The sequence below is a fragment of the Eleutherodactylus coqui genome, chromosome 2 (genome assembly GCF_035609145.1).
Source record: "Eleutherodactylus coqui strain aEleCoq1 chromosome 2, aEleCoq1.hap1, whole genome shotgun sequence".
NCBI lineage: Eukaryota > Metazoa > Chordata > Amphibia > Anura > Eleutherodactylidae > Eleutherodactylus > Eleutherodactylus coqui.
In genome coordinates, this window is record NC_089838.1 from 175321345 (window position 1) to 175345723 (window position 24379).

General features: G+C 41.4%; 1 protein-coding gene across 1 annotated transcript in view; it reads left to right on the forward strand.

Moving 5' to 3' along the window:
- The window catches only part of RELN (reelin), a 655909-nt gene that overhangs the window by 340130 nt on the left and 291400 nt on the right, over positions 1-24379 (forward strand). Inside the window, exons 11-14 of the mRNA XM_066591974.1 lie at positions 6967-7112; positions 18196-18347; positions 22937-23049; positions 23263-23471. Of these exons, the coding sequence (XP_066448071.1) occupies positions 6967-7112; positions 18196-18347; positions 22937-23049; positions 23263-23471 (620 nt within the window). The remainder of the gene's footprint in view (positions 1-6966; positions 7113-18195; positions 18348-22936; positions 23050-23262; positions 23472-24379) is intronic.

Here is a 24379-nt window from a genome sequence, read left to right on the forward strand (position 1 = left end):
CTGGGAGCGGAAAATCGCAATTGATTTCCACTCGTGGACAGGGAAAAGTGATTTTCAATAGCATGTTTATGGGTAGTATGTGCTGCGCAATCCGGAGGCAGATGCCCCCTCTGGATTCCGCAATGCAAATATGCCTGTGTGCATTTGGCCTAAGGTGGATTTCCCAGAGCGAATATTAGGAAACCTGAGTGACAACAAGACCTGCAGCTGCAATGGTGGTGATATTGGTTGTCAGGCAGCTTTCTTATAGACATATCACAAAGATTCAACAGAATAAAAATGGTAACATATAACATGTACATATAATAACTGGGAGATTGTGTTTTATTTTCAACTCAATAGTTTAAAGGCTGCCTGGTTCATGCTCCGCAGATACTCATTCAATATGGTTTTTAGAGCTTGCAAATATTGTGTAATTATAGTGCAATATGGCAACATATGTCTAATGTGTTCCACAAATGTGCACAGAATGATGTAAGTAACACCTATGCCATGGAGAGTGTTCATTATCTGTACAACTCCTGGGGGCAAAGCAGACGTGGTAGGAAATGTCACCCCTCTGCCCCCTCACCATGTCCTCTCCTCATTCAACAATCTCACTGAGGTGGCACACAAATATATACACATTGCTACCCTACTTCCTTCTCTGAATGCTTTTTCTCTCTCTCTCAAAACTCACAGCTGATTTCCAAAAATGTGTCTGCTGTTGCTGCTACTGGGCTTCTTCCAGCCCTTGCTGGGCTTCCAAATTGACTGGGACAAGTTAAAGAATCTAGCCAGGGGCTATTACAATTGTAGTAAATTGCAGATTAGATATTGTTAAACTGCACTTTTAAATAACTTATGCTTATGACATTTTTGTGCTGAAAAACCTGTCTGAAGTGTTGGCCACTAATGGTCTCCCTTCATTCCGATTTACTGTCCATGCCTGTTGTCATGTGAAATCCATTTCTAATAGGAGAGATAACCAGAAGGAACACAGGAAGTGAAGGAGGAGAATGACTTATGCTGCACATGGAAGTCTATAGAAAGGGAAGGGAAGGGGATGAGAAGGGAGAGACACTTACACAGACATGCTGCCAGAGTTAGGTGGACACTATAGATACTTCCTGCAGAGTAACAAACTGGTGAAGACATACTGCTACGTTTAATGTACAGAAACACAACATCTTATTCTGAATAGTAATTTAGAAGTGCAGGTACTCTTTAACATTTACTTCATAGTAGATTTACTATTTAAGTAGTAGTATTTATACACACTGGTCACATCAAAGTGTAAAGAGGCATAATAAACTTTAAAAATGTTTTTTTACAAATAAGTGCTTAGCATTTCTATATTCTAAAAAGATTTTAAAAATTATTAATAACACAATTAAAGGAAAATGCCTGATTTAAGTTCATTACAATATCTACTACAGCTCATTAACAAAAAAAGGCAGTTTGGGATTAATATGCAATTATTTAGGCAAATACTGTGATCACTGCTAAGGATGGAAACTTTGAGAAAAAAATGTAAGGAAATCAAGCCTCGATTTATTTGTAAACAATGTGTATGGGTACAAAGCATGTTTATCTGCCTTATTTGTTGTATATTGACATTACCAAGCTGTTGTGTACTTTTATTTTTTTAATAATACTAAATATATGACCAACAGTGTAAAGTAAAATTTGTAAAAGAAAATTCACTGAGCAAAAACCATCAATTATATACAAGGGAAACCTCCCCAATAGACTGATGTGCAGCTTTAACCGAATCTCATAATCCTTCCTTAAAATGCACTCACAAAAAACATATGCACAAACCATGTATTGCTTTTCAAAGATTGCTTTTATACAGTATATTAAATTGCTTTCATGATTACAATTTATATAAGTATAATCACCCAAGTGCTGATCCTTTAATCTATGTTAGTCCATATTGTCTGCATGAAAAAGAATATGATAGACTGTAGTTGGAACAAGTGTGATGATGACATGCCAGTGATGATTTGGGGACCTGATGCCTTAGGAATGGGAAAGTCTCCTGAAACATCACTGGCGTGTAATCACAAATTCCAAGTACAGCCTACCATATTCCTCTTCATGTGGTCAATATAGACTAACATGGATTAGTTCAGCACCTGGGTGATTGTACATATATGGATTGTAATTATAAAAGCAATTTGGCATAAAAGGCTATCTTTTAATATCAATACATTGATTGTGCATGTGTTTTTTGGGAGTAAAAGAAGATTAACCCCTTAACAACCACCTATTCACCTTTTTAGGGTGGACATTAAGTGGCCTTTTTACAGCTCTGCATTATAATACTGATAGGGGTTTCTCATGCCCGTAGGAGTGGAGGCTCAGCTGTCTGACGACAGTCCAGCACTTGCTTTAACAGCAAGGACTGGGGAAACTGCCGATCTCTGATGTTTAACCTTATACATGTTAAAGCCAATGTGACCGTGGCAGGTAAAAGTCTGACAGAGGGAGTGGGCACTCTCTATCACCAATTGGACCACCGTGATGTGATCACAGGATCCTGATAGGTCGCTATTTCACCTGGAGGCTTGAAGATGGCCTCTGGGTCAGCCATATATGGTGGCCTATGAGCTTCAGCCTCATAGGCAATATAACACACTATATTACTAAAGTATTGTAGTATATTATACAAACAGTCAAACATTATGGCATTCAAGTCCCCTAGTGGGAAAAAAAGTGTTAAGAAAAATAGTAGAAGATCCAAAAAAAAAAAAAAAAAAAGGGAAAACCTTACCAATCCCCCTTTTAGTATGTAAAAAAACCCGCACACAAAACATCACCACAAAGTTGCCATTTATTAATATACCATCTAGAAAAAATTGAATAAAAATTGATCAAAAGCTGAAAATGTTTTATTTTCCCAAAAATGGGATCAATAAAGACAAGAACTCATCCCACAATGGAACGAGCCCTCCTCGTAGAGATCTGCTGATGGAAAAATAAAAATGGTATGGTTCTTCGAATGCGGCAACGCAAAAGCAAATTTAAAAAGTGTTTAGCGTACAAAACTAGAAAAACATAAAAACCTGTATAAACTTGGTATTGCTAGAATCATGCTGACGCAGAGAATAATGCTATTACCGTACATTGTTTATAGTTCATGTTGAAAAATCAGCAAAACTGAAATCCAAAAAAACAAGGTCTTCATTTCTTTATTTTTCCCCAGTTCTCCTGAATCCTGAATCAAAAGTTATATAATGCATTATATGTACTGCAAAATGATGGCAATCAAAAATACAAATTGTCACACAAAAAAACAAGCCCTGATATACCGTATTTTTCGCTTTATAAGACGCACTTTTTCCGCCTCCAAAGCGGGGGGGGGGGGAGTTCCTGCGTCTTATAAGGCGAATGTGCCGAAAATTCATTCCGATCGCCATTTTTAGCGCGATCGCGAATTTAATGCACGGACGCGATTTAGCGTGATTGCGCGTTAAATTCGCGATCGCACGAACAAATGTGCGATCAGTTAGAAGATTTCTCTCCTCTTGTCAAAAAAAAAAAATCATTACTCACGTCCTCTGGCATTCTGCGGCGCTGCTGCAGGCTGTCGCTCCCTCCTGGTCCCCGGCAGAGCATTGATTTCTGGACGCTAACACACGTGCGCCTTCAGCCAATCACAGCCATTCAATGATGTCATTGAATGGCTGTGATTGGCTGACGGCGCACGTGTGTTAGCCAATCACAGTATTAGCTTTCTGGAGGCAGGGATTTCAAGCCCTGCGTCCAGAAAGCAATGCTCTGCCAGGGACCAGGAGGGAGCGACAGCCTGCAGCAGCACCGCAGAACGCCTGGGGAAGTGAGTAATGATCTTTTCCCCCTATTTTCCCGCTCTAAAACGGGGGTGCGTCTTATATACCGGTGCGTCTTATAAGGTGAAAAATACGGTAGCTATGTCGATGGAAAAATTAAAAAGCTATGGTTCTTGGAAAGCAACAGAAAAAAATGAAACATTTGTTGGTGATTGAGGAGCAAACAAGCTTTGGTACTGAGGGGTTAGAAGCAATCTAAAAGTGTACCACATAGCCTTCTAGTCAGCAGGTTGACAGTTTGGGCATAAGACGTTAATAAATATTTTTAGACTTAATATAGGAAACATCATAATTCGTCACCTAGAGTAGTCATGCACAACTTTTAACCCTTTATCTACTTTCTTTATTTTTATATCTTTGACTTCCAAGGGCCATAACCTTTATTGTTTTTCTGTCAGCATAGCCGTATGAGGGCTTATTTTTTGTGGGATGAGTTGTGTTTTTCTAGTAGTATCATATGATGTAGCATACAATGCATTGGAAAACCTTTAAAATTTGTAAGTGGAGTGAAATAGAAAAAAAGCAATTGCCTTAGCTCGGAGTTTTGCTTTTACGACATTCATGATGCGATAAAACTTACATGTTAATTTTATGCATTGGTACCATTATGACAATAATATATTTATAGATCTCTTATGTCCCTTTACTTTTATAAAAGAATTAAAAATAATGTTTATTAAAAACAAATTGCCAATGGGTTGCCAACCAGAAGTCTAAGGGTGGCCTTCAGGTCTATCATGCCTGTCAAAAGTAAAGTGAAAGAGTAAATTATTTATCTTGCACAGTGAAAAAAAACTAAGCCATAAAACTATTTTTGGATCATTTTACCTTCCCAAAATACAATAAAAAGTGATCAAAATGTTGTTAGTACCCCAAAATTGGATCAAAAGAAACTAGAACTCGCACTGCAAAATACAAGCCCTTGCATGGCACTATCTATGGAAAAATAAAAAGTTATGAGTCTTTGAATGCAGAGATGCTAAAAATGTATTTCAAATATTTTCCAAAGCAAATGATTTTTATTGTGCCAGAGCAGAAAAAACAAAAAAGTATAGAATATTGGTATAGTCCTAATCAGAATGACCAGCACAAAAAGGTTCATGTCATTTATACTGAATGGTGAATGTCCTAAAAAAAATGTAAAGTGTCAGTCATAAAATATAGTTCCATTAAAAATGCAGTTTTCTCCACTAATACCTAGCCCTCATACAGCTATGTCAATGGAAAAATTTAAATGTTTTGGCTTTTAAAATGTAGAGATAAAAAAAATCCAAAAAGCACTGTGTCACTAAAGAACCAAACTAGGCCATATCCTAACCCCTTAGTGACCACCCATACATGTTTTCACATCCTGGGTGTCTGAGCTTTAATCCCCAGGGCCATAAAAAAACTGGCGCTGTAGAAAAAAGCTGCAGGGTTTTGGAGTGTGACAGCTCGCTGCTATCGGCTGCCGGAAGTAGCCGAGAGCCTGGAGCTATCACCTGGGGACGCGGTGTGCGACCCCCCCCCCCAATCCAATGGATAACTGTGTTCACATAAAAGGTAAATAAACTTAGTTTCATCTCCCTGACACAGTCTTCTGCGCATGTATGCCAGATGTAAAATGTCGGGCACATGCGCAGAAGGTCGGGGAGCCCAGGAAATTTAAAATCTCCCTGTTCGCAAAGGTAGCCAAGAACAGGTAGATGTCACTGGGGGCCACTTTCTACACCCCATCCCTGCCACTGAAGTCAAGAAATACTCCCCTTAAAAGTGTTGGGTTTGCAGCAAGCATGGGAGGAGGGATATCCAGTTTTATTGCCACATGTGCCTATCCCAATCAAGCCTCCGTAATTACCTCTGTGTTCAGATACACCAGACAGTTTACATTATTACTTTTATCTAAGATTTAGGGAATGCCAAAATGGGTGGGCGGAAAGCCAAAGGGTGTTTCCTCCCTTAAAAGCCTAGCCATGTATCCTATAAGTAGATTAGGGCTACAATGAGTATGTTTCTGAAAACAGGACAAACAGTGGTATCCATTTTGGGGTGCACGTCTTCTTTCATATATGTGCTGTACAAAATAAACCTGTTTTTAAAATTACAATTGCCAAAAAAATGAAAATTGTAATTTTTCTCCTTCTGCTTTGCTTAGATTCATTAAAAAACTGTGGGTTCAAAATCTGCAGAACACCCCTAGATGAATTCGTTAAGGGGTCTAGTTTTCAAAATGGGGTCATTTGTGGGGGTTTTCTATTGTTTTCGCAGCTCAAGGGCTTTTAGAAGTGTGCAATGGGGCCTGAAATACCTTCAAGCTAAATTTCTGTTCTGAAAGCCACCGACTACTCTTCTGGTTTGGGCCCCGTTGTGCATTAAGACATAAGATTAGGGCCACAATGGTTATGTTTTTGAACACAGGACATACAGGGGTATCCATTTTGAAGTGCAAATCCTCATTTTAATGTGCACTATAGAAAAAAAAACTGTTTTAAAATGACATATTTGCAAAAATATGAAATTTTATTTTTTCTCATCTACATTGCATTAACTCCTGAAAAGAAACAATGGGGACAAAATGCTCATGATAGCCCTCAGTGAATATATTAAGGGGTGTAGTTTTTAAAATGGGGTCATTTGTGGGGGTATCTATTATTCTGATACCCATAAGCCTTTGCAACCTTGGCTTGGTGTAGGAAAACAAAATGTAACTGAAAATGTTAATAATTAATGTTAAATTTGTACGTCTCCTAAATGGTTTAAAAAAATCTAAAGTTTTTTTCTAATTTGTTTGCAGAATAAAATAAACATATGGAAATATATATCTTATCAATATGTTTGGCATATTGCAGTTGAAAATTTGAAAAAATTACAATTTTCAAAATGTTCCCAATTTTGGCGCTTTCAATAAATATACACAAATTCTATCAGCCTATTTTTACCACCCAAATGAAGTACAATATTTGGAGAAAAAACAATGTTAGAATTATTTGGATATGCAAAACCTTTACGGAGTTATTCTATGTTAAAGTGACACATGTCAGATTTCCAAAATTTGGCTTGGTCATTAATTAAAAATGGTCTTGTAGGTTTGTTGAACACTTTAGATGAACTTGTCTTTATAGATTGCCATGTCTTTCTCTTGTCTCCATAGCATAGCTGTCAATCAGATGGCAACTCGATCTATTTCCATGGCACGGAGGGCAGTGAATACAACTTTGCCACAACAAGGGATATTGATTTATCTACTGAAGACATCCAGGATCAGTGGTCAGAAGAATTTGAGAATCAGCCAGCTGGGTGAGCATTTTTCTTGAAAACACAAGCAAGCAATGGACATGTACAAAATCCAGAGGATAAAAATCGCTTAAGTTCTTCCTGATGATTTTTAAGACAAATATTGCTGTAATAAGTTGAATTTACTTTGTTTTTATTCTGAGAAAAGCATGAAGCATGTTTATTTATGTGATAAGTTACATCTTATATCATTCCAATACTTAACTGTATAAGGCACAAGGTTCCATAAGCATGTCTATGTGCATGTGCTTTATGGTTTGAATGAAATGCTAGGACAAGCGAATATATGTGCAGACTGGAGGGTGAAGAGGGCAAGGCCGCGAACAGGAGTGAAGCCCAAGGAATCTTTCACAACAGTGTTATGGAATGTGCCCTAAAGCAGAATATTTAGCCCCATAATCCACTCCACAATGCTAACGTACAGATTTTGGTATAGAATTGAAAACAGCAGAATCCTGCCAATTAGCAGTGTTGATTTTAGTACGGAATTCAGGGACGGCATGTTTTGCAACACTGTTGCAGAATATTCTGTACTGTGTGAAAGGTCCCTAATGCTTCACTTAACAGAATAAATAAATGAAGGCTTTTGTTTAATTCTGTTCTCTTTTTGTTACTTTAGTAGATGTTTGAACAAAAGTGGTAAGAATAAGACCACATCTTTTCTGTACTGAATAGAGAAATACATTTTTCCTTTGAAGACAATTTTGGTATTCCAACCAAAAATATCAGCTAGATTGATGACAGGGACTTAAGGCCCATTTAGAGACAACGATTATCGCTCAAAAGATATCTTTTGAGCGATAATCGTTGTCATTTACATTGCAAGATGATTGTTCAAATGTTGAGCGATCACCTTGCGCTTCGGAGGACACAGATACTGCCGAGCGCTCCCAGCGGAGGATGCAAAAAACAAGCGGGCTGTCCCCGCTTGTCTTCTGCATCCAGCTGTTCTCCGCTCGGAGCACCCGGCTGTTATATAGCCGAGGACTCCGTGTGGGTATAGAGTTCTTCACACCCCGCCTGTCATTAGGGAGTGGGATACAGCTGAAACAATAGTATCAGCTGTATCCCGCTGTGAATGCCTGATAAGACTCATCGTTGTCTTTCAGCACGCTGAAAGAAAACGATGAGCGTGGTTTAATGAAAACTGCATGATGTGTGTGCAGTTACACACAACAATTATCGCTCAAAAGATGGATTTGAGTGATTTTTCAGCGATAGTCGTTGTGTCTAAATGGGCCTTAAGATTAGTGGAAATCAGACCTTTGGGAACTCATTATTAGCACTCTTATAGAATGTAAATTGCAGCAATATGCAGCATATGCTTGACTGCCACTCCATTCTAACTGCTCCTACGACATGGGGAGATGATGGGTGACCCAAGTCTCAAGTTTTAGCAATCAGTGGGATTTTGGTTTAAAAACATTTTTATTCACATTTTCAACATTACAGATATGCCGTGTGAGCTCGCATGTGTTACATTAGAAAAATCTTAGGAAAGGCCCATTTAAATCCTGAGGGGATCGCTCAAACGACAGTTTGAGTGACAGTTTTGAGCGATCATTTTGCATGAAGTATTAAGTAGTTACTCAGCTACTTAAGTACCAATTAGGTGTGTCAATGTAGCCTACCCTGAATGCAGTTAATAGCCAGAGGCTAGCATCTGTGCTCAGATCCTTTGTTCTCCATGGGGAAACAATGCTATCAGCACTCCCCGTGGAGAACTTCTGATAAGAGTAAATGACGATATTTAGGTTAGCTTGAATTTAACGATCAGCTAACAGTGCCCGAAAAGCGGATGATAGGCTCACATTTACATTCACCGATTATTGCTAAAACGATTGCCGATTAGCTATTTTTTTAGCGATCATCGGCTGGTGTAAATTGGCCTTTACTGATAACTCAATCAAAGCCTGTCACGGCATTACAACATACTGCCAAGAGAAACTGAAAAAAAAAAAACTACCAACAGCAAGAAGAGAAAAACCTTGTAAGCAATAAGACGGTTAAAGATAACACCAGACACTAACGACAAAACAACTAGACAAGAGAACCACAAGAGGAAGGGGTTGGGGGAGAGATGGGTGGGGAAGGGCGATTGGACCTGCAGGATATAGCCCCTAGGAGAGTGGCGCCCATACTGAGCCACTGACGGAATTACCAGGTATACTCATTAGATCTGTTCCGTATCTACCCTTGTTTTGAATCTCTCCGAGGTTCGGAAGGAGATCCATACCTGCCATATTCAATAAAACTCTTCATGTGCGTCACTCTTGTCTGCCTTCATTTCATCAAAGCGCATGAGTTCATTAAGCTCCTCGACCCACATCACCCTCTGGGAATGATTCTTCTGGTTGCTAGGATGAAGAAACGCAGTCTACTATTTTTAGTCTTTTTGAAAGAGCCTGGCAAGACTGAGAACAGGGACATTTCTAGGGTTAATTTCACCTGTGTCCGTCAGATAATGTTGTAGACCTCAATCACTTCCCTCCACAGGGTAAGAACTGCAGCACATGTCCCTCCTGTCGTTATTATATCTCCAACAATTGGACGATGTAAGAGGAAAGATTTTGTGTAATTGATCTGGAGTCCTGTACCACCGAGATAGAATTTTGAAATTCAGGTCCTATAATTTACAAGATGATGAACGTTTATGACACAGGCCCTCTCCCAGTTCTCCTGTGGGAGGCTCTGACCCAGCTCATTCCTACAAGCGGCCACGTGTGCAGGCGTCAGGGTCTCCGTTTCCCGCGTCAGCAGCAACCTGGATATCATATGCCTCTGACAAGATGGTGACACACAGATTTGCTCAAATGGAGTGAGGGGGCCGGAAAGATCCACCTGGGGAGTCAGGGACCCCACAAAGCCCCTCAACTGAAAATACTGCAACCATGCACCTGGACGAGGCCCCCCTCCCTGCAATCTCTGCTAATGGTCTCAAGCCCAAGGGAGTCATTACGTCCTTGAGACAAGGAATTTGTGTGATCAGTAGTCCCAATACAGGGGGTCCTCGCATGGAGGCCTCACATTGCAGATTAGAGACCAGGGGAGTGAGGGGACCAGGCACCGACTCCAGGCCCCTGGACAACGCGAACTCTGGCCAGGCTCTAAGAAGCTGTCCAAGGAAGGGTGAAATGTTGGGGACAGAACTTATGTACCTGGGTGGGATCCAGACCGCAGCACGCAAGGACCCCGACACTAATGCATGCTCTGCTTCCACCCACAATTTCGAGCCCTCCCTCTTGAGAAGGTCCAGTATACAGTTGGCAATGCTAGCTTTATAGTAGTGAGAAAGGTTGGGTAAACCCAGTTCCCCCTCCCCCTTAACCCTTGTGGGGAGGAAGAAGCGCATCCGGGGTTTCCTTCCCCTCCACACAAATACCGAAATTAGGGAATGCAACCTCTTCAAAAAGGAACTTGGGAGCTTCAATGGCATTGTTTGACATAGGTAGAGGAACTTGGGTAGAGAATCCATCTTAAGGACATTGATCCTTCCGCTCCAGGAGAGGAGTAGGGTTTTCCTTTTATTAACATCTCTCTCTAGGTCAGAAGCAAATGGTAAAAAATTCAATTTAAACACCTGGGAGACATCCGCAGGTAGCTGTATTTGCAAGTATTTAATTGCAGAGTGTCTCCAACGGAAAGAGAACTGGCTCTCCAATTGTGATGCCTCGGCCTGTGGCAATGACACATTTAGTATTTCTGATTTTTGGGCATTTACTTTATAATTACTAATTCTACTAAAGCATAGGAATCCATGCTGCAGCGCTGGGAGTCCGATGTGTTGGTTGGATAAATATAGGAGCAAATTGTCTGCAAATAAAGCCATTTTATGTTCCGTATCCCCAATGCAATATCCCGAGATCGACCTGTTTTTGGCAAATCGCATTCGACAGTGATTCCATGGTGAGGACATATAGGAACGGAGACAGGGGGCTGTATATGGAAGGCATCTGACAGGGCCCTGTTGACCCTGATTCTTGCAGAGGGGTCATGATACAGGACCATAATCCGCTCATGCACCCGCGGTCTAAAACCTATTTTAACCAATGTGGCAGACAGAAAGTTCCAACTGACCCTGTCGAACACCTTCTGAGCATGAACTGCGAGGAGACACAGAGGGCTGTTAGAATGTTTGGCTCTAGCTATTAAAGACAGGGATTTGATCGTGTTATCCCTAACTTTTCTACCTGGGATAAAGCTCACCTGTTCTCTGTGAAGCAGTCGAGAGATAGTGGCTTGTAGGCGCGTCACTATCAATTTTGCAAATAATTTGATGTCTATGTTAAGGAGTGAAATTGGCCTATAATTGCTGCACGCTGAGGCGTCTTTGCCCGGTTTGGGTATAACAGTAATATGTGCCATAAGAACCTGGGCTGGAAATGGACATCTACGCCCCACTGCATTGAAGGCCCTCAGTATCAGAGGGGAGATTTCCTCCCGAAACAATTTATAGAATCAGGCCGTGAACCCATTAGGGCCCGAACTCTTGCCCACTTTTAAATTTATTAATTCTCAGACTTCAAAAGGGGAGAAGTCCTCCTCCAGGTCCCCAGATTCCTTGGGTATCAAACTTTTGGGACCGTTAAGGGCAAGGTATGCCTCAGTCTTAGCCATCAGACTCTGGTTACTAGTCTGGGAGTCCCCTTCAATATTGTAAAGCTCAGTATAGTAGCTCTTGAATTCCTTCAAGATGTTAAAGATAAAATGGACCAGACCTCGCTGACCTGACTGTATTTTGGGGATGAGAGTTAAAGGTGCTCGTGGATGAAGGGTTCTCGCTAGCCATCTCCCACACTTATCTCCGTATTTGAAGGACCCTTGGCGCAACCTGTCTCTGGAAGCCAGGGACCGTTGGTCCAGAATACTCAAAATTTGTTGTCTTAGTGTCGAAATTTCTGCTTTGAAAACTTTCCGTTATGACTGTTTATTGGCAGCCTCCTTAGACTGTAAATTTTTGCATAATTTCACTGAGTTTTCTTTTTTGAGTCTCAAGTCATGAACGATCAGGACCCCCCTAATGATGCATTTCAGCGCTTCCCATTGCACGGGAGCCCCCAGACTATCACCTGAGTGTTTTTTTATGAATTCCGCAATGGTTTTTTTAATATCTAGAAAGCATAGAGCATCTCTTAGCAAGTTGTCATTAAGCCTCCAGGAGAAGCTCCGCGGGCGACTGCCCCACTTCGAAAATTCACCATAGACTGGACCATTGTCGGACCAGATAGTCACCCTGGGAACATCTTGGGGAGCAGTCCAAAAGGCTTTGCGAGACCAAGAGCATGTCTAGCCTACTGTATGAGTTATGGGCCGAGGAATGGAATGTGTAGTCCCTGACCCCCAGGTGAAGGATCTTCTACAGGTCAACCAGATGCATAGCATCCAGTGGTATTTTGAGAGTGTGTGGTGCTGAATGGGAGACGGACATCCTACCTGAAGATGTGTCCAGCTCTGGGTCCAGGACCAGGTTGTGGTCTCCTACCAGTATGATGTTGGATCCTCTTGTGAACTCTGCCAATGCTCTCAGAATTCTTGAAACACACGGGACCTGCTCCTGATTAGGGAGATAGATATTAGCCAATGTTATGATAGCCCCAGCTGTGTCGACTTTCAGAAAAACATAGCGTCACTCAGGGTCCATTTTAGAATCCAGGACCTGGTGCCTAAACTTTTTCTGTAGGGCTATCGACACCCCCCCCCCCCCCAGCTTTTTTGGAGGGGTGGGGGCCATGAAACCAGGTGGGATAATATCTAGAATGACAGGAAGATACACTATCTGTTCTAAAGTGGGTTTTCTGGAACATGACCACCATCACCCTCTTTTTGTGGAAGTGGCTCCTCTTCAGACCCTTGGTGTTAAAGGTACCAAGTGTCAGATCACCCATAAAAACTGTAAAAGGGAAAAGCATTTAGGCCTACACCCAGCCAACCCCATAGAGGGGTGAGAAGCAAGGGGGAAGGTGGAGGTGGGAAATGGTAGGAGAACAAAACAAAGACAGGCAACATGCAAAACAAGTGGTAGCTATCGTTATACAATAGACAGCGATGGCCAACTGTGCCCTCACTTCCCGGTGAAGCAGTAAAAGCCAACAAACCTTCAAACTGACCACCACCCTCATCACCCACGCCATGAATTAACCCCTTTGATTAAACACTATCGACTCCCAACAAGACCTGGACCCCTTTTGGACAAATTCAGGCCCATATAACTGAGTCAATATACATGGACAGCCATACTCACTTCATGTAAGATCTCCGGCTGGATACACGAGTCTCTCCGTATTCCTCTGGTGTGATGCTCGACGGCGTGGCCCCTGGCCCACTCTTTGCCACTCATTTCTTGGTGGGGGAATCGGTAAGGAGCAGGAACTCAACCACTCAGGAAGAAACACAGATGGTAACTCAAACGTGCTCAGAAAATTAGGCAGGTCACCCAAGCTTCTGAAAGAGGCAGACTTGCCCCCCTTATTAGTATGGAGCTGGAATAGTAAACCCCAGCGATAATTGATTCCCTTTTCCCGAAGCAGTGCAAGCAGTGGTTTCAGAGCTTTGCGTAGCTGAAGGGTGCGGAGAGAGAGAGAGATCCAACAGAATCAAAATCAGAGAGCCAAGGAAGAAAAGACCCCCTGCCCCTCTGGCGTGCTGGAGGATCTGTTCTTTAATCGAGTAGAAATGTCTCTGGGTCTGTTAGGATCTGAGGATTTTGGGCCCAGAGAACGGTAAATTCAATCAATCTTAATAGCAGAGCCAGGTGGTTTCTGAAGCAGATCATTGAAGAACTCGCGGGCCCATGTCTCCAGCTGGAAGGGACCAATGTCCTCAGTAAGATCCCTGATCCTCAGGTTGTTTCAGCGATGACGGTTCTCTAGATCGTCTATCATAAAATACAGCTCTGAGACCTGTTGCGGCTGCTGGTGCAGCTCCTGCAAGTGTACATCAATGGTATTAACGATTTGCTCTTGGGCCTCCTCTATCTCCCCCACTCTCTGCCCAATATGGCGGATATCATGCTGTAAGGTGCCAATGTACTTTTTATGGGAGGCTTCCATCTTTTGAAAAAAATATTTAATTTTGCACTTAGTGGGCAGAGCGTGCAGATGTTCCCTTCAGTCCCAGTCATCTTGGGGCGCATAGGGCCCAGGGGCTGCAGTATTCAATCTTTGGGGCCCAGACCGCTCATGCCTGGGAGATGTTGTTGGCGAGATGTTTGCATTGGGTGTGGAGTTCACATGGGGGGGGGGCCTTCCAGTCAGGGGTTTGTGGGCCCCTTAAGTGCAGTGAGACTCTACAGGGGATCTCCCCTCTCTCACCTCCTTATGGCTTCCTGGTGGTAAGCGATTCTGGGAGGTGTCAGGAGTCACAGTCCACCCAAAATCTGTACCCCTTTCCTGGGACGCCTTTACGGGATAGGCTGGGGGTTGGGGAGTGATTCCCGCCTCACTGTCCTCCTGCGCTGAGGGATGGCTAGCGCCCTGCTGTGATTGAAATGGCGGTGAGCCAGCTGAGGAGTGCAGGGTATCCCCGAGGCTTCCTGCACGCTCCGCTCCTGCTGCAGGAGCGTGGGCAGCCAGAGCACCCGGAAGCACCCACCTGACACCACGCTCCGTACCTGTAAGCCACTGGCGGTCACCCCTGGGGCTTCCTCTCCTGCCGCCGATTCCTCTCCATGTTCCTCTGCCTGTGACTGTCCACACACGTGGCTGCCCATCTACTCCATTGGCAGTGCTATTTTAGCTGGCTCCTCGTGCATCCTGAAGTCTCCTGTGGGCCGGAGGAAAGCAGAGAGGCTCCCTTTTTGTGTGCCTGGGGTTTTCTGCGGACCTTTCTGGGTCCTCCGCTTGCCCATTGGTAGTGCTGTCGGGGTCCCGTCACCGTCAGGGTTCTGCAAAATGGCACCAGTGTCGGGAACGGTGCAGGGACACGTCCTGGCACTATGACCCCTACTTTCTTATTAAATCCAATTCAAGGTGTTTTTACATGGAATAAATATTGTTCGGATTCCACTGATCCACCGAAAATCAGAACGATTATCGTTAAGTGTTAATGCATGCAGCAACTGAACGATGAACGAGAACTCATTCATTCCTAGTTCATCATTAGTTTCTGCGTGCAGAAAACTGGAGAATCTATCATTCCATGTAAATCGGCAGTCGTACACTTATGAACAACTGCATGCTTGCTGTGAATGGAGGCGGGCAGACTGGAACAAATTCTGACACGCTCCGCCTCTGTTCAGTCAGCAATGCTCGTTCCTGTGTAAAAGCATAAGAACGATTATCACTCGGACGACCTGTCGGGCATCTGTGCCCAACAGATTGTCTCATGTAAAAGCACCCTTGGTGCAGGCCTCCTTCTTACTCTGGTACTCATTTACTTCTCATTCATCGTTTAGTTTCTGCTTGAAGAAAACTGGCAATGTATCGTTCCATGTAAACAGGCAGTTGTTCACTTATGAATGACTGCCTGCTTACTCTGAATAGAGGCAAGCAGGCCGGAACAATTCCCGGTGTGCTCCACTCCATTCAGTCAGCGATGCTCGTTCCTGTGTAAAAGCACCAGAAGGATTATCACTGGGATAACCTGTTAGGCATCTATGCCCAACAGATTGTTCTGTGTAAAAGCACCCTTAGTCCAGGCCTCAAAACAAGTTCCTTCTATTCTGGCACAAATCCTCTAAGCTAAAGCTTAGACGTGATGAGATGGGAAGATGCCTTTCTTTGACACCCTAAAAAACTCAGGGAGGCCAGCTTGATATTTTCTGGCTTCAATACCAACAACTATACTCGTTTGTATTGAGCACACTTGATGAATGTGCTTTCTTTATCTAATTTCAACATAGTGTTTCTCCTTTCGGCTAGCAAGATGCAGAGATTATCATATATGTACACCTTGCTGCTCTAATTGAGTAACTTCAATAGGACTTCGTTTTTCCATAAATAGAAAAGTGAGATATGTCTTTTCTCCCATTGTATTCCCTCATCTTCCCAGGTCAGAGGAAAAAAACTATAAAAACTTGGCCAGATGGTACTGTTGTCCAGTAGAGATGCATCATATGTACCCAAACATCACAGAGACCTGCTGGAGTTGCCCATCTATAAAGCATCTATAAATATATGTGCAGCAACATAAATCTCTAATAGCCTTCAACTCACTCTTCTTCCCATATTGCCCGGCTCATTGGCAAAACTTAATGGTATTCTGAGGCACATCCTTGCAGCAGAGTGGCTGGTTATACCTAGACATTCGAGGATAGGCATGGTACCCTCTATGTGTGAATGGCTTTTTGAATTCCACCTCTTAATTAGAATGGAGGAGTTGATAGCAGAGAGACTGGAGTGCTCTGACGCCTTTGTCTTGCTCTGGTTTGCATGGCAACATTTTAGGAAAACCCTGGAAAAATCTCTGCATTGATGTGGTAGAATCTTCAGGTTTAAGTTTACCAGTTGGCAGATATGAAATTTCTAGTCCCCCTATGTACCTTTTCTTCAGGCTTAGCTTGCTCATCCCTCTATCCCTTTTTTATCTTTCTCTTTTTTTTCTTATTTCTCTTCTCTACCTTGTTATTTGGATCATTCAGGTTTTGTATTTAGTTTATATGTGGTATATCTAACAAACAGGGGTATTGGAGACTGCTTGTTGTCACAATCGTTGGACTCAATCCTAATATGGGAAGCTTGGGATGACAGGTGCAGGAGGTTTACTAGTATGTGCCACAGGCCCAGTAATGAGCTTCTTAAATTAGTTGCTGTTATGGAGTATTGGCATCTATAGACATAGTAACATAGTATGTAAGGCTGAATGAAGACAATTTTCATCTAGCTCAGCCTGTTTCAGCCCCTTCCCCCTTGTTGGTCCAGAGGAAGGCAAAAAAAAAAACAACAAGCCAATTTAGCTTATTTGGAGGAACGAGATTCCTTCCTGACTCCATAATGGCAGCCAGAGTACTCCCTGGATCAACATTTGAGATCAACAACCCCACTGGTCACCTCATGTATGTATCCTGTAATATAGCACTCTAGAAAGACATCTAGTTCCCTCTTAAACTCTGCTATTGATTTTGCCATCACCACATCCTCAGGCAGAGAGTTCCACAGTCTCACTGCTCTTACAGTAAAGAACCACCTTCTATGTTAGCTATGAAACATGCTTTCTTCTAGACGTAGAGGATGCCCTCTTGTTACCGTCACAATCCTGTGAATAAACAGATCATGGGAGAGATCCTTGTATTGCCTCCTAATGTATTTATACATAGCTATTTGATCACCCCTTAGCAGTCTTTTCACAGGGTCGTTTGAACGATGGCTTTTAGTTCAACCTAAAATCCATCTTTCAGCAGCTGAGAGACGGAGCAAATACATTTCGATTTGAATGCATTCCGCTCTTCTTTCAAAAGACTGCAGGATGTTTACACTACCTGCGAGGAGAACAATGCAATCTGCTGGCAGCCTCCAGGAGAACAAAGGAATGTGTCAGCAGCTGTTTACACAGCTGGGTGTGTCTTTAAACACAGACTAGGCTCTGCAAACAGCTCCTGGAGGTCCTTTTACATGCAAATGAAGATAACCTGTTAATGGCCATTATCACTTTATGCAAATAGATCACTAAATCTTTCAGTCATTTGAAAGATTATCTTTGCGTATAATTGTTCATTATTCAGTTTATATGCATGCATATAAACTGAAGGACAATCGGCTAGTGTAAACAGGCAGTTATTTATCTATTAACAACTGTCTATTTACTGTGAATGGAGGTGGGGCAGGACAGAACGATACAAAAGCCAAATGGTGCAATCAATTTTTCTTAATCAAACCCTATTGCTAAAATGATTTTCAGCCCAAAATATATGCATTTAAATAAAAAAATGTATTATAGGGTGTCCAAAGCCTTTATCCCTTACAGTACATTGCTTGAGTTAAAACGAGGAATTTCAGACTACTTTTTTGACATCAACATTAGTATTTCAAGCAATTTCTAATGTAACTGATATTTCGAGTACTCATATTTATGCAGATATAGTTCCTTAGATTATTATTGCTATAGATACGTTGCAGATTAATGTTTCACTGCGATGTCTCTCTGTTAACAGATGGGAAATTTCTGGAGCTGTCATTGGTACTGAATGTGGAACAATAGAATCAGGCTCTTCTCTTGTATTTTTGAAAGATGGAGAAAGAAAGCTATGTACTCCTTTTATGGACACTACTGAGTATGGAAACCTACGATTCTATTTCAGTATGGGTAAGTTAACAAAACTTTACAAATCTATCTATCTATTATCAGTCATTCTTTGTGACTCCCCCAAACACATGCACCTCAGCTAAGCATGAATGTTTTTTTTTCAATGAAGAAATCAGAGAAAGCCGTTGACAGATATTTCTGAAAGGCCACTTATTTATTAACAGAACAAAAGTATTGGGCATCTAAAATTCAAAATGTCCATTTTTCCTTTCCCCGACAAAAGGAAGGTGGCCCCCATGCATACAGGATAGTCAGATGCTTTGGCCAAGTATTCCCTTATGTGTATTGGGGTCTTAAAAGAGCTATTCTGGGAAACAAAAATCAAAGCAGCTCACTGTGGTGGCAAAACATAAGAAAAATCATACTTACCTCACTTGATCCCCTGTTGCTCATGTTCCACAGATACCTGGTCCCTCACTGCTCTACACTTCCTGCAGCAGTGATGAGATGACATAACTGACACAAGGGATATGTTACCGCTGCAGCTAGTCATGGTTCACTTCAGCTGCGGATTAGCTAGATCGGTCACATATCCCTGTTTTAGGAAGTCCTTGCTGCTGCAGTGGGAGTGCAGCAGGCAACCGACCAGGCACCAGTGAAACAAGAGTGGTGATGGATTGAGCGAGATGCAAGTGTGCTGGTAATTTCATGACAGTGTGTATGATCAACCATTTATCCTATTTTTCTCATTGTCTTATTCCAAGAGCATAAATTATTTTTATATTGACATAGCTGTATCATGGATTGCTTTTTGTATGACAAGTTGTATATTTAATAGCATTCTTTTGGGGTACATGGATTATATGTAATGTATTTTATTCTTTTTTGGGGGGGAGGGGGTGGAGTCAAATGTTTGGGTCAGCATAATTATGGCAATGCCAAATTTATATAGTTTTTAATATTATTGACCACTTCTACACACTAAACACGTTTTTTGGAAAAAAATTACTTTTGCATCTTTGCATTCCAAAAGCCATAATATATATTTTTTTCTATTGACGGAGCTCTAAGAGGGCTTGTTGTTTTGTGGAATGATGTGTAGCTTTCATTGAAACTATTTTTGGGACCATAAGATATTTTAATCACTTTTATTAAATTATTTTTGGAGGCAAGACTTAAAAAAAATGCAGTTATGGCATTGTTTTAGATAGTATAGTTATTGTCATTGTATGGGTCAATAGTGCATTATCAAATTGATATAGTATTTGTTATGTTTTACTACTTTTTCACAATAAAAACGTTTTTTTAAAAATATATGTATTTTTGTTTGTAACATTGTATTTAAAAAAAGAACTATAATATTTTGTAAATGTATGGTAGACGGTCACAGGTGGTGAATAGATTAGGCTTAGAAGGCGAACCTGTTCTCCACTTAATTGGTGCTGGCTGTTACTGCTGACACCCCCCCCCCCCCCCCCCCCCCCCCCGCAGCAATTGCAATCAGAATCAGCTGCGATCGTGACAATTTAATTCCTTGAATGCTGCAGTCAATATTGACTGGGCAGGGCAACCAAGCAGCTAGCTAGAAGGTGGGCCACCTCTGGCACTCCATCGGCTCACCCATGACGCGATCGCAAAGTGTGGATGGGTTCATATGGCAGCCAGGAACCTAGTAAAAGCTGACAAGGCTGCTAGGTATTGTAATATAAAGAACATTCATGGATTCAGAGCTACAGCCATTTGAAGTGGAGTTGGGAATATTAAAGGGGTAACATGGGCTAAAATTCATGTTATCACCTCCCCTCCATCAGTTGGAGAGTATATTTGCTCGCTAATTGTCACATATGGAGATTTTTTTCCCCAGAAAAGGAGTGAGAACATAAGCACTTGCTCATCTAATCACTTCTCTATACCATTTAGCCCTACAGATTTCGCAGTCATTGCTGACCTGCATCTAGGTTTTTTAAGGGAAACAAGTTTAAGTTTTTTGCCCCTTACACAAAGCTTTACAAATTAAAAAAAGCAAAGAAACCCTGCACACAGTTGATATCCCCACATCCATAACAATATGTACGATAATATATTACATTATTTATTCAGCATAGTAAATTCTATAATAAAAAATGTCAAAAAGAATCCCAAAATAGCCATGTTCTGATAATCTTGCTTGCCCACAACAAGAATAAAAAGTAATCAAAAAGTTGTACACTATATGGACAAAGGTATTTGGACACTGCATGTTTTTCAGAAAAAGTGCATTATTATTCTATTTAGTAATATGTAAGCCCTAATTTTGCTTGTATTACAACACATCGAGGCATACTGCACAACGCATGTGCACAAGCGTGATATCGGGCAGAGTTTCACAGCTTGATATTCCACTCATCCATGTAAAATTATCCTTAAAGCTCATATCGACGACCGTGTTTTGTACCACGTATTACGCGTGTATTGCACGGACGCATGATGCGTTGTGATTAGAGTCAATGAAAGTCAGTGGACTTTCATAAATATATGCACACTGGCATAAAGACACTGCGTATCGATACGCATGAGAAATAGATTGCAGCATGCGATTTACCAATACGGACGTGGACATGAGGCCATATTATAAGTGTTTTTGAATCTCAGCTTTATGATAGACTAAATAAATGTTTTTATACATGAAGAGACGAGTGCTGGATAGAGTTACAGCTTTACAAACCTTATGAAGACAACCCCCTTTTCAAATGAAATCTGGCATGATAAGTAGCAAAAGCCATGGGTCTGGCTTCTCTATTCCTCAGGAATCAGCTGTTATCACTGTGGAAAGGCACGTCTAGTGGCTGCTGCGGAAAAATTTACTAGTATCAGGCCAAAAATTCAAACATACAGACATTTATGTAATGCATAGACCGCTGGGTCCACCGAAGCAAGAGATTCTGTTCAGCTCATAGAGCCAGCTCATATCTTCATGTGAAAAATCCTTTAAGGAACATTCACACGGCTTATGTAAGTGTTAGATCCATGTTGATCCGTGACACTTAATCCGAAGCAGAAATGCGTAAATTTCATTTTGGTGATGTTTTTATACCACTTGCGTTTTTTTTTTTTCTTTTACAGTGAGGTCTATAGGAAAATACCATGAACCTAAAAAAACACACCCAAATGAGGAATAGTGCGGCAAAGATGCATTTGTATTTCATTCTTTCCTATTGACCTACAGCTAAAGTCTGACCACAACGATTTTTGCTGCAAAAACTAACAGGAAAATATCATGAAAACGTGGTAGTTCCTAAAATTTAGTGTCAAAACAACCAAGTGTATCTTGTCTTTATGGCATAACTCGTATGAAAACTCTCAGATTTCACATTTTCTCTAAGCACAGTATAGAACTCTTTTTTTTAAATGTTTTGCGTCTTTTGTCCAAGGGTTGGAATCACCATCCTAGTTCCCTGTAAATTAAAATGAGAATCCAATATTAGAGAAACAATATTATGGGTGAATGACAACCTGCACAGAAAACTATTAGTACATCCACAGCTGATTTTGGCTTTTCTATATCCTAATCCAAAAAGTGAAATGACACTACCTCCTGCCTCACCTGTAAGGATAGGATATCATGCTGTGGTAACTGGCAGAATGGCAGAAACCCTGTTTTCCCACAACAGCTAGCAGCTGGAAGATCTTGATGGTAATACAGGCCTTTTACAGGAAAAATCATCCAGCTATTAGCTGTCACAGCTGGGGGGTTCTGCTGCATGTAGTTACCACAGCATTTGACCCACCCTGATGAACTCAATGCATTGACTTGACCAACTATGAAAATGAATTTAAAAAAAGATGGCAAAAGCATTGAATGTTCCTAGAGATACAGTTTGCAAGTATAGGTTGCAAAAAGGAAAATTGACTATACTACTTGGACCTGACAGAAAAAGGGACCTCAACAGCTGCCACCTGATTCTTGAGGTGGCAGGTAGTCAAAAACCCTCAAGCGACTGCAGCTAGATTTGATGGCAGCAGGCATTTAGGTTGCACAGTAAGGCACATACTAAATGCTGAGGGTCCTCATGGCTGATCTCCAAGACATACACCTTTACTTACCCAAAAGCACAAGACAAGTCAGCTTCATTATGATCCAAACCATATAAGCAAGCCACAGAAAGTTTGGGATTCTGTTTTGTGGTGAAACAAAACTGGAACTTTTTAAACCTGCACTATGGTTCAGCAGTATGTCTGGAGGAGGAAAAAAGCTGAATATGCCGAAAAGAACACCCTGCCCGCAGTGAAGTATGGTGGTGGTTTGGGGATACTCTGGGGCTGCTTTGCTTCCATTGGCATTGGAAACCTTCAATGTGTTGACCGCAAAATAGATTCAATCAAGTATTAGGAAATCCTAGAAGACATGTCCAATTATTACCCCTTTCTGGTCTGGTGTTCTCCTTGATTTCCACAATAACAAAAAGTCACAACAATCCAAACCTTATTACAGTTTACAAATTACACAATGCAAATTACATATCATAAATAATAGTTTAGAGAAGATCAGTTAGCACAGTCAACAACTTTTTTTGCATAGTTACAGTATTTATTGTTGGTTGGATACTTTTCACTTTTCACTATGGTTATTATGATCAATGATATTATTTTACTTGAATTATCACACATAGGTGGACTCTGCAGCCCAGGAGAATCTCATGAAAATGATGTTGTCTTATATGCACAGGTTGATGGTAGAAATGAACATGTTATAATGGATACACTATCCTATTCATCCTACAAGGTAAATATGCAGCAAAAACATTAGTTGAGAAGGGAAACTATAGCGCAGAAATAAAATGTAATTATATTACTCTCATATTATAAGAACAGAATCTGCAATACCTAATTTGTAACAGGTACCTACATTTTAAACTTTTGACTAATGTTAACAATAATTCAATTTTTGTTGTCACATTTTTTTTTAAATACATTTAAAATGTTTTGTCCTTTTCAGGTGCCATCTTTAGTTTCCACTGTTATTAGCCCAGAACTGCAGACTCCTGCCACTAAGTTTTGTCTTAAGCAAAACAGTCACCGAGGACACAATTTAAATGTTTGGGCTGTGGATTTTTTCCATGCTCTTCCTGTTTTGTCTTCCACTCAGTCCCACATGATACAATTTTCTATTAATCTTGGATGTGGATCACATCAGCCTGGAAACAGGTAAATCTATCAATTTAATGCCTGAAAGAAATCATCTAACCTTCCACTGTTTATGAGAATGAGTGTTCTAGCATTACTAGCTGAACATATGTAAATTATTTTACTGTATGAATAAAGGCACAGTTTAGGAATTTTTACTGTGAGCTAAATGCTTTTTTGTCACTGGCATAGGGTATGAAAGAGCTTGCACAGTCCATTCTGGTCCTTTGAGAGTACCTGTACACATAATGGCAGTGTGTCACATATGTAAGAACTACGCTGCAAAACCGTACATGGTTTTACCACTAACTGCCAACATGCTGTGGTTTCAGTGTGTATCAGCTATAGTATGCTATGACTAAAAGCTACTGTGACAGCTTGAAACGCATCAGCTTGTCACGTCATTGTATGTCCTTCCTGTTGGGATTTTAATATGTCCCTATAAAGCAGGGATTGGCTGAGCATTGTGACCAATCAGAGGCAGCATGCAGTCATTCATTGAATTCAGCCATTCATTCAATACAATGAATGGCTGAGCGCTGCCACTGATTGGTTGAGTGCAGGGACCAATCACAGACAGTGCTCAGCTGTCATTCGCTGCAGGGGTTGCCGGCAGCCCATTGCTTTCAATAGGGCTGCAGAAGCGCCGGCCCAGTTGAAAGCAATGGGAGAACATCGCACTCCTGTGCCACAGCTGTGACAGTGCTATCACAGTGTTCAGTGATGAGGAGACTCCCCGAGATGAAGAAATCCTCGGCCACAGCTGTCACAGCTGTGACAGAGGATCCCGATCTTCCCTGTATGTTGTCAATGGGCCTGCCGCTGCTGCCGCCGGCTTATTGACCACATCCAAAGAATCCTGATGCCGCAGTTACTTGCGTTTTGCAACTCGCTGTCCTAGTTTTTACATGTACAAATTTTTTGTGCAG